The 12237-nt window shown below is 41.5% G+C and overlaps 1 protein-coding gene across 1 annotated transcript; it reads left to right on the top strand.

The window, feature by feature from the left end:
* The first annotated feature begins 5048 nt into the window (after positions 1–5048).
* Positions 5049–8445, top strand: fgf9 (fibroblast growth factor 9). The gene is made up of 3 exons (XM_072444006.1): positions 5049–5176; positions 7757–7860; positions 8085–8445. The coding sequence occupies exons 1-3, from the start codon at positions 5110–5112 to the stop codon at positions 8265–8267; spliced, it is 354 nt and encodes a 117-aa protein (XP_072300107.1). The 5' UTR covers positions 5049–5109; the 3' UTR covers positions 8268–8445.
* The last annotated feature ends 3792 nt before the right edge of the window (positions 8446–12237 follow it).

The raw sequence follows: 12237 nt of genomic DNA, 5'->3' as shown, positions 1-12237 counted from the left end.
TATCCAGTGCTGCTCAGTGGTGGAGTGGATAGCACATATGCTGGCCATGTGGACAGGCCACAGCATCGTGAGTTTCATACTCTGCATGTCATTCCCCAGTCTCATCCCCATATCTCACTACACTAATAAAACCTACAGGTCAAAAAATCCTTAAAAAGGAAATTAATGTTCAAATTGATACTAAAACAACAACAAAAAGACAAAATGTGACCTTTCTTGAAGAGTTTTAGAATGCTCTCGAGCTTTATCAGAACCAGTATTAAACCACATGGCAACACAAAGAAAGTCATATTATTTAGTGTTGGAAATGAAAGTCTATTGTCTGAAGAAAGATTGTTTCTTTTGTTATTATTCTGGTATTGAGTATTGAGCCACCTATTGAAATCACTCTTGACCACATAACTGCAACTGTAACAAGGGCCAAAGCTCATCGAATTTACATAATAGTTATTTTTTAACAAACAAAAATAAATCAACTGTCAGAAAATTCTGGGAGTGAGGTTTTTTTTCTCTTTTCCTATTTCTGGGATAAAAATCTGCAACTTCATATAAAACTATGATAAATATTTAACAAATATTATCATAGTTAATAATACACACACACAACCACCCCCACAAGAGTTACACAGTGCACTTTTAACTAAATATTGTGTCTTTAAATTCTTATCATAAGAGTTTGTATCTGCTCTGATTGGGAGTGAACAGACAGTATGCACCAGCCGTCACACACGATAACATATTTAAAAGCTCGTCTTCTCCGAGCTGTGCAGTACAAACATTATTGAGCCACATTACCTGACATAAAGTGTAGATCAACTGTTTCTTAAACCTGGATTATTCCCATACAAGCAGGAGATGTGCAGTGTAAACTCGGGATATTATGGATTTGTTTCGAATACTGCTATTACTGCTGTCTGGATTGAGAGCGTGTGATTGGTCAGTGGGCGCCCGGAAACAGGAAGTTGATACAAGACTCGAGGTGAAGTTCAAAGGATTGTTGGACCAGCATCTAAGAGAGGTTTTAGCCAGGAGAGGTAAGATTTTTTCTTTTTCTCTACCACCCAATTTTTTTTTTTTTTTTTTTGACAAATATTGGAATAGAATGAACATTTTTGGTAACAGTTACACATTGGAAGCCTTTTCAGGATCATTCACCTTTAAAGATCATTCACCTTTAAAAGAAGACTGAGCAATATTGTAAATGAATGATTTTTAACAGATTTCAGTCAATTTGAGAATCTGCGTGGAAAATATTTAAAATGTATTTTGTCAAAAGTGATCTGGTAGAGTTTTGTGTAGAGAAGCATTCAAATGATTAAACGTGCTGAAATGGGCCTGTAAATGTCTGTTTTGAGGTTCAAGTGTCACACAAAACGTGAACAGAGTGTAAAATTAAGCACAAGAACAGAAATATAACTTTATGCCTTTATTTTGTAGATTACGATGCACATTTTTCTATTTTTTGTATCTCTATTCACTGTTTTCTTTTATATACTGTATATTTTCATTACTAATTTAGCATATCTTCAAAGTAACCAGAGTCTAAAAGCCACTTAGGCGTTATAAAATATTTATGTTAAGTTATGTTATACAATTTATACAACCCTTACACTTCAAACAACAACTTTTAACAATGTATTTAAAATAAGATCTTGTTTAATCATTTAAATGACTAAAATGCCTAATATGAAAAAACCTAACTAGTCAGATAAAACATTAACTGCCCTTTCCGTGTTGATTTGTAGAGATTAGATACAGCCTCTAATATCAAGTGTCTGGAGATGTTTCTGAGAAATAGACGTTATTATAAAAGCTTTGTACATATAACGTTTACTGATATTGACAGTTAAAATTGGATTTTGATAAAATAGTGAAAACGTGTTTGTTTGTGATCTGAATGTTTCATAGTCAACGTTTTAGACGGTGAATAATGCATTGGGATCGTTTCTCTTCAAACCCTGTTGAGTGTAAGAGGCCAATCTCCAATATGAGACAAAGTTGAATAATTCTCCAAATAATACTTAATACTACAATTAATACTACTAATAATAAAATGTTCTGTCTTTCTTTTGCCCTCGGCCATATGTAAATCCCCAATTTTGTTCATTACAAATGATGTGAATCCTTCACCTCCACCACCAGCACCAGTGTGTGGTGCATGCTGGTGGTGCACGCTGGTGGTGCACGCTGGTGGTGCTGGTGGTGCGCGCTGGTGGTGCGCGCTGGTGGTGCACGCTGGTGGTGCTGGTGGTGCGCGCTGGTGGGGCTGGTGGTGCGCGCTGGTGGGGCTGGTGGTGCGCGCTGGTGGTGCGCGCTGGTGGTGCTGGTGGTGTGCGCTGGTGGTGCACGCTGGTGGTGGTGCATGCTGGTGGTGCTGGCGGTGCACGCTGGCGGTGCACGCTGGCGGTGCACGCTGGCGGTGCATGCTGGCGGCGCACGCTGGCGGTGCATGCTGGCGGTGCTGGTGGTGCATGCTGGTGGTGCATGCTGGGATAGTCTGATTATACTGTAGCTGCAGGAGCAAGAGCTCTGTTTTGACCCATTTCCCCATCTGCTGAAATGCCAATGCTTTATCTTTCAAAACTGTAAAAACTGTCTAAAGATTTCAAACCTTTACAAACCAGAGAGAAATATATTTGAAGTTTCTATTGGTTTTACTTTTTTGAGATAGACATTTGTAAGTAAGTAAGTAGTAAGTACATTTTATTTCTACAGCACCTTTCACAGACAGAGGTCACAAAGTGCTTCACAAAACACAGAATAAAACAATAAAAACACAAAAAACTTACAGTGAACAATACATATACAACAATATACAGTAAAATCAGTCCGTAAAACAAGTGCATTTAAAAGGCTTGACTCAATAAAAAGGTTTTAAGCTGACCCTTAAAAGCAGTAACTGAGTCCAGTGACCGTAGGGAGAACGGAAGATCGTTCCAGAGTCTGGAACAGTCTGGAAGGATCTGTCTCCTTTGGTCCCACAACGGGTGCGAGGAACCAACAGTTCCTGGTCTAAGGACCTTAGTGAGCGAGAGGGAGCGTACGGTTTAATCAGATCGATAATGTACAGAAGAACCATTCTACCATTTGTAGAAATGGTAATGACAAAAAACATTTAAATAAAAATGTTGAATAAATTGTTTAGACTTGTCTGGTGAAAATAAACTTTCTTCACTGACTCACCATGTTCATTTATATAAAGTCCAAAAGAGAATAAACATTTTTTTACAATTGTTCACAAAGCTGGGACCTATGGTTTTCATTCCTCAGCCATTTTGCAATTTTTGTTTTAAACTACGGCAACAGTGAATTCACTTGAACGGATCTGCACTCTGGAAGGACACAGGATGCTGGGACATTTGTCTGAGGACACAGGATGCTGGGACATTTGTCTGAGGACACGGGATGCTGGGACATTTGTCTGAGGACACGGGATGCTGGGACATTTGTCTGAGGACACGGGATGCTGGGACATTTGTCTGAGGACACGGGATGCTGGGACATTTGTCTGAGGACACGGGATGCTGGGACATTTGTCTGAGGACACGGGATGCTGGGACATTTGTCTGAGGACACGGGATGCTGGGACATTTGTCAAAGGACATGGGATAATGGGACATTTGTCTAAGGACACGGGATAATGGGACATGTGTCTGAGGACACGGGATGCTGGGACATTTGTCTGAGGACACAGGATGCTGGGACATTTGTCTGAGGACATGGGATGCTGGGACATTTGTCTGAGGACACGGGATGCTGGGACATTTGTCTGAGGACACGGGATGCTGGGACATGTGTCTGAGGACACGGGATGCTGGGACATGTGTCTGAGGACACGGGATGCTGGGACATGTGTCTGAGGACACGGGATGCTGGGACATGTGTCTGAGGACACGGGATGCTGGGACATGTGTCTGAGGACACGGGATGCTGGGACATTTGTCTGAGGACACGGGATGCTGGGACATTTTTCTGAGGACATGGGATGCTGGGACATTTGTCTGAGGACACGGGATGCTGGGACATTTGTCTGAGGACACGGGATGCTGGGACATGTGTCTGAGGACACGGGATGCTGGGACATGTGTCTGAGGACACGGGATGCTGGGACATGTGTCTGAGGACACGGGATGCTGGGACATGTGTCTGAGGACACGGGATGCTGGGACATGTGTCTGAGGACACGGGATGCTGGGACATGTGTCTGAGGACACGGGATGCTGGGACACATGTGCAGAGCTCTAACAGAAGCTGCTGTCCGCTCAGGCTCTAAAAGCTCATGTTAGAGAGCGGAGCATGAACGGGCCTCTGAACACAGCAGCAGAAGGAAAAGCAAAGCTAGCTTATTTGGATTCGATTGGTCAGTCACTGCTTGCCTTGATCGCCCTGACCACACACCACTGATCTGACCACACAGCACTGATCTGACCACACACCACTGATCTGACCACACAGCACTGATCTGACCACACACCACTGATCTGACCACACAGCACTGATCTGACCACACACACCACTGATCTGACCACACACCACTGATCTGACCACACACACCACTGATCTGACCACACACCACTGATCTGACCACACACCACTGATCTGACCACACACCACTGATCTGACCACACACACCACTGATCTGACCACACACACCACTGATCTGACCACACACCACTGATCTGACCACACACCACTGATCTGACCACACACCACTGATCTGACCACACACACCACTGATCTGACCACACACACCACTGATCTGACCACACACCACTGATCTGACCACACACCACTGATCTGACCACACACCACTGATCTGACCACACACACCACTGATCTGACCACACACACCACTGATCTGACCACACACCACTGATCTGACCACACACACCACTGATCTGACCACACAGCACTGATCTGACCACACACCACTGATCTGACCACACACCACTGATCTGACCACACACCACTGATCTGACCACACACCACTGATCTGACCACACACACCACTGATCTGACCACACACTGTTCTTTGCTTTTTCAGATCCTCCGGTCTTGTTGTGGAGCAGTGGCGCCCTCCACAGGAAGCTGCTGTACTGCCGCGTGGGGATGGGCTTCCACCTGCAGGTCCTGTCTGGAGGAGCGGTCCGTGGGGTCCACCGTCCTGACCCGTCCTGTGAGTCCAACTCGTGAGCCAGGATTACGTTCAAATTCAGATCTGATGATGACAGGATTTCAGGAGGAATGCAAGCTTTTGTTTTGCTCAAATTAACTTTATACACTGAAATGGAAATTGAAAGTAGTTTCTCTGTTTTTACTCCGACTTCTGCAGATCTTAGCTAAACTAAGGGTTGGGGGAGATAAAGGACACTTCAACTCAAAGTGTTTTGTTGTTTACCTGGTTTTCTATAATCGTTTAGTCTGTTTTCATTTTTAGATGTCAGATACAAACTAAATGTTTAGCAGAGTTGCAGACTTTATTTTTTAGACTGTAGCAGCTCCTTCACATTTTAGATGCATTTTGAGTTCAAAGGAGAAAATTACACACTATTTTTTCACTCACTGCTACAATTAATAATGACGTGGACAACATATTTCTTGTTTCAACTCACAACAAAGCCTAATATTAATAATTGCAGCACTTTTTATAGAGTAGATAGTGTAAGTTTCACCTTAAATTGTAGGTTACAGTTACATGGACAGGCCCAGTAATTACAGATGTATAAACCATAAACCAGGACAACAATCTGCAATTTCACAGTTAAATTCTAATCCTACCGTTGAATTCTCCAGCTCCATTTAAAACAATGGGCATGGTGTGTGTGAAGTGAACACAACCTATTAAAGCCACTCACTTCGATCTGTTTTGGAGGAGATAAGTGCAAAAACAAGCATAATCAGAACAAAACTACCTGTCATATCTGTCCAGGAGCCGTGATCCAAGACTCTACACGTCAGAGCTGCAGATGGACTGATGCTTGAGCTTATTTTCAAAGCTAACGTACGTTTCCAGTGATGGCAGATGTTCTGGACACGTTACATATACATATACATATACATATACATATATACATATATATATACATGACTCTCCCTCCAGCTCAAAGCGTACTGCAACATTCAGTGTAAAGTACTATTTATTTTCAAGATTATTGATATTGACCTACATATATGTTCAAATCAAATATTGCTTTTGTTTATAACAATTGTAATGTTACACAAACATTGTCTGTGATGGTGGAGGTGTTCATGTTTTACTTCAGTGTTTGGGCTGTAAGCAGCATTACACAAGCAACTATTGCACAAAAGACTATCAACACGGAAGAATCTCAGATTCACCAAAGGTTTGGTTAAAAGTTCAAATGTTTTACTTCCCATAACACAACGTATTTCAGGTTCAATTAGAAAGTCTCTGTTGTCCCTTTTCAAAATGAGAGAGAACAGGAGGATAAAGACCTGAAACTGGCCCATCAGATCAAAGAGACACCAACGAATTCAGGCTATAACACACAGCACACACACACTCACACACGCACACACTCACACACACACGATGCTGATGAGACACCATGAATATTACACAGGTGTGCCTTAGGCTGGCTACAAAAAGGAGACTGAATGTTGGGGGCAGCTGAGGCAGTATTCACCTGTGCAATATTCATGCTGCCACAGCTGTGAGGTGCTCACTAACTGATTTAGACAGTTTTGTGAGAATATTTGAGAGAAAATTGATCTTTAATGTCTAGAGAAACTGTTTTATGTCTTTGAGATCAGCTCATGACAAATGGGAGCAAAAACAAAAGGCTTGCATTTATATTTGTGTTAAATGTTTATGTGTATGTTTATTTTCTTTATATGGGACAGTGCGAATGAATGAACATGTGTTAGTTCAACATGTAAATGTGCCAGAATAAGCCATTTAGGCTCATGTTCATCTGTAGTCCCATTGGCAGGTTAATGTAGACAGAAAACGGGACATGTAACATATACATATGTATACATATACATATGACATATACATATGTATACATATGACATATACATATGACATATACATATGACATATACATATGACATATACATATGACATATACATATGTATACATATGACATATACATATGACATATACATATGACATATACATATGACATATACATATGACATATACATATGTATACATATACATATGACATATACATATGTATACATATGACATATACATATGACATATACATATGTATACATATACATATGACATATACATATGTATACATATGACATATACATATGACATATACATATGTATACATATACATATGACATATACATATGACATATACATATGACATATACATATGACATATACATATGTATACATATACATATGACATATACATATGACATATACATATGACATATACATATGTATACATATGACATATACATATGTAGACATATACATATGACATATACATATGACATATACATATGACATATACATATACATATGACATATACATATGACATATACATATGACATATACATATGACATATACATATGTATACATATACATATGACATATACATATGACGTAAGTGCAATGAGGATCAGTGAGATACAATATTGACACCATTCTAATACTATTTAGTTTCTATTCTAGTTTGATTGTTGATTAATGTGTGGGTATCCCGTTTGGCCATCCTCATACAATGCATTGTGTTAACCCTGCGCTGTGGTTGTGCTTGAGTTGCAGGCTGGCTAAAGGTGTTCTCCCTGAGGCAGGGCGTGGTGGGCATCCAGGGAGAGAAGAGTAAACTGTACCTGTGCATGAACGGGACAGGGCAGGTCTACGCAGCGGTGAGACCTCTCTTACATGCTTTTTGGGGACCGATCCTGCCCTCAATCATAATTACATTACTACTTGTCAAATGTAGTTTGAAATTGTTTATCACTATGGAAATGGTCCTAATTTCTCACCATTCTGAAACCCAATGTAATAAAGTCAAAGAAAAACAGTAAACAACAGAAACAGGAGAGTGTGCATATATGAATTAGCTGATGTACTTTTGTGTCGTCTCCAGGAGAGGTTCACGGACGAGTGTCACCTAAAAGAGAATCTGCAGGAGAACCATTACAACACGTACTCCTCCGAGCGCTTCCCTGGACTTTACTTGGGCCTGTCCCACCGAGGGGAGGTCAAGAGGGGCACGAGAGTTGGCCCTAACATGCCCTGTGCACACTTCTTACCCAGGAGGACGTTCTGAGCAGGATACTCACAATTTTCCAAAGTGCATGTAAACCCGGGAATTATGATTGAGACGTCTTGGTGGGAACCTCAAAGATGCCAATACGACGTGTGGAGAAGTGTGTAGTCGTGTTCCTGCTGCGTGTAACCGTCTGATCCCACTAGGAGCAGACTAGAGGCTTGTTTCAACTGCTTCACTTTGGACCGGATTGGTATGTTCCAAAAGTTCTTCCACAGTCTTAATTGAACAGAAACCACCCATTTAAGTGATCAGAAGTGGACCCTGTGAGGTCTAACTTCTAAAAGGTTTGTTTTGGCCGCTGGATTGCTTAAGCAAAGGAGGAGCTACACACCAGAGTGAGATGATTGGACAAGAGTGAACACAGACTCAAGACTGCAAAACGCAAATCGAAACTAAACCACATATTTAGTTTGAAGTCTGATATTTTGCTGTGGATAATACTGATCTAACATTGTCCAAACCCAACACATTATGTGAAGAGAGGTTAAAACGCTGCGTAGGAGAAGAAAAGTTAAATGAAACAGGAAAAGTTGCAGAGAAAGCGAAAGTAGTTTCCTTACCTTTTGCCACGTCCCAAGGCCACACAAACTTGGAAAGTTTTTTTTGTGAATAGCTGAGATTGGCTTTATGATAAAAAAATGTACCTCCTGGGGAGGTGTTCCGGGCATGTCCCACTGGGAAGAGGCCCCGGGGAAGACCCAGAACACGCTGTCTCTCGGCTGGCCTGGGAATGCCTCGGGATCCCCCCGGAGCAGTTGGAGGAAGTGTCTGGGGAGTAGGAAGTCTTTTGACTTAAGGCCAGCCTAACCTGAGGACACTTAGAAGACACCAGCCCTACACAGCTTTACAATTATTTGTGAAAATATTGTACCATACGTGTAAATATAAAGCTCTATTTTATATATGTAAGACTTGTGTCATCTTTGTACTATGTATTCTTTAACTGATCAACTTAGGGTCAGAGTTACTATTACTGTAGCGGGTAAAAGATTGAACTACAAAAACTACAAAGATATTAGATTTCAATAGGGCTTGTGCACAGTTAATAAAAAAATGATAATATTGTGACGAGTAGCGCGTGAAAAAGTTGTGAGAAACAGGTTTGCTTGTGTTAGGCTTTAATTTGGAACGACAACAACCTCAAGTCCAATCAGCAAAATGGGTTTTTCCCAACAACTCAAGTTCCCCGTCATACAACCAAGACCACCCCCCCAAAAAACTTCCCGACAAGCAAGTTAGAACGCTACAATATTGAGTCATTTTCTACATTCTACATATGGACGGTTCTTCATCTGCCTGGAAGAACTGGTTCTCCCCCTGAGTGGCTCCAGCTCCACTGTCTGTCTCACGTCCGTCTGAAGGAGTCGGTTCTCTCCTTCACTGTGGAACTCCTCCAGGTTTCTACTTTTTTCCCAAGGAGGTTTTGTACTTTTTCCTAGCCGAGAAGGAAGGGACATCGCCAAGTCCCTATGAACATTGTTTAATCCGTTTTTCGCCCTCCGAGGAAACTGCTGTTGTGATTTGGGGCGTTACAAAAATAAATTGAATTGAATTGAAATTGAATTGACACACAAACTTCAACAATGTGACATACTAATGGTAAATGTAAATGAGACCTGCATGGAAGATTTTTTATTATATTTGCAAATTTCCCAAAACAAAGATCTGAGAGAAAGCTTAAATCTAATAAAATAATCCAGCAAAGGTCTAAGCTACAGGTTTATAGCATGTTTTATCAAATAGAGCTGTGTCAGATTTCAGTATCAATATTTGATTAATTTAGAGTCAATTTTACCACTTTTGGGCTTTTTTTCTTCTGTAGCAATGACGTAGTCCGACTTTTCATTGTTTTTATCTTCAGTATCACGTTACTGTGTGATACTGGCTGATTTAAGCACCATTGGAACGCGCTTACGCGTCTGTAAATTTTAGTATACATTTTAGTTTTTTTTGACAACCTGATTGCAATATTACAGTGCCATGTCTTAAACCGATAGCTACAAATTTAACTATGGTTCTATGAATGCCGGATGACAATGTTTTCCAATGCTTTAAAAATGTATAATATTATAATATATAATTTTATTAAAAAAATGAAATTTCAACATTTCTGTCAACGAAGATTTGCGTCATAGCCTGCGACGCACGTTTCAGCGCGGCGCACGTGAGAACAAACCGGAACGACAGAAAATTGATGAGAACAGAGGATTCAATGAAAAATGGACCGAATAATTTGCTTTCATTGTCAATACTGAAGGATTGAAGGATGCCTGCATGTTTGCTTTGGAATGAGAAGTTGTCAAATAACAAAAAGAGTAATTTGGAAAGACATCTTATCTGGAAGACAGGAAGTACTTTGTTGAAATTGGTAACTGCCTCATGCCCCTGACCTGTGGGGTGCCCCAGTGGTCAATCCTGGGAACACTTCTGTTCAACCTCTACATGTTGCTGATTCACTGCATCAAACAGATCAGTGTGTGGATGCAAAACAACTTTTGCCAGCTGAGCTCAGACAAGACTGAAGAGACTGAACAAAGAGAAAGTGTTAGTGGTCTTGCTGTAAATCCTACAAATCAAGTTAGAAATTTGGGGGGTAATAATCAATAACATCAACAGCTTTTTACCATTTAAAAACATTGCCAAAATCTAAAATATATATTATATGTCTAAACCAGACTTGGAGAGACTTTATCCATGTGTTTGTCTCCAGTAGATTAGACTGTAACGGCCGCTCACTGGTCTCTCCAAACGAGCTGTAAAACAGCTGCAGTACATCCAGAACGCTGCTGCTCGGGTCCTGACTAGAACCAGGAAGTACCATCACATTAGTCCTGTTCTCAGGTCTCTGCACTGCCCCCTGTGGCTCAGAGAAGAGACTTTAAAGCAGCTCTGCTTGTGTACAAGTCTCTCCATGACCTAGCACCAAAGTACATCTCAGACATGTTAGTGCCATATGAACCATCTCGAACTCCCAGAGTCAGGACTAAACATGGACCGGCCTCCTGCTGGTGCCAGAGTCAGGAGTAAACATGGACCGGCCTCCTGCTGGTGCCAGAGTCAGGACTAAACTTGGGGAATCTGCATGTTTTATGCAGCTAAAATCTGGAACAGTCTTCCCATTTTTGCCAAAAATCTTAGAAACATGTCAGTGTAATCTCTCATTTGTGCAGGAGTGTTCCATTGTAGAAAAACATTCAGTTGTAGTCATCTGGACTTGGTTTTTAGAAGAAAAAAAAACGTTTTGACTCCCAAGAGTCATTCTCAATCTGCAAATTGAGTCTGGGAACTCAGATATTTATCCGACTCTGAGTCCGAATCCGAATCTGAGTAGGACCTGCCCACCGGGCGGGACCTCCTGATAAAGAGAGGCCACACACCTGCGGCCACATGCGGGGGAGTGCTTTTCTGGGGGTATAAGTTGCTGTGGTGATGGGGAATTATTTCATTTTACTCATTTATGTGCTTTTTCTTATTTTAACCCGTTTTCTCCCCTTTTGCTCACATGTTCAAACTTGGGCACTGGACTTTTTCCAAGTCCAACAGAGGTATATGGTACTCTGGATTTCAAGCTCCATTTTTTTTCTCTAAGTTCCACAGAGGTATAGTGTACTCTGGAAAGGGAGTCATTTCACCTCCAGGTCCCAGGGGAGTGCTTTTCTGGGGGTAAAAGGTGCTGTGATGATGGGGAATTATTTCATTTTGCTCATTTTTTTTTTTTTTCTCATTTTGACCCTTTTTCTCCCCTTTTGCTCACCCCGCACTCTGCCGATCTGAGGCGGGGAAGGGCCACTCTGGACGCGCCCAGCGTGACCCTCTCCGGGGACAGTGGCAGGTGGGGAGTTTGACTGGGGCGGTACACCTGTCAAACAGTAACGCAAGTGTCCTAAGGCAAGCTCAGGGAGGACAGAAACCTCCCGTGGAGCAGAAGGGCAAAAGCTCGCTTGATCTTGATTTTCAGTATGAATAC

The sequence above is a fragment of the Eucyclogobius newberryi genome, unplaced genomic scaffold (assembly GCF_026437365.1).
Source record: "Eucyclogobius newberryi isolate DKJ021-1_F unplaced genomic scaffold, fEucNew1.0.hap1 SCAF_14, whole genome shotgun sequence".
NCBI classification, from domain to species: domain Eukaryota; kingdom Metazoa; phylum Chordata; class Actinopteri; order Gobiiformes; family Gobiidae; genus Eucyclogobius; species Eucyclogobius newberryi.
Note: the sequence above shows the minus strand (reverse complement) of the source record. Positions and strands in the feature narration are given on the sequence as shown.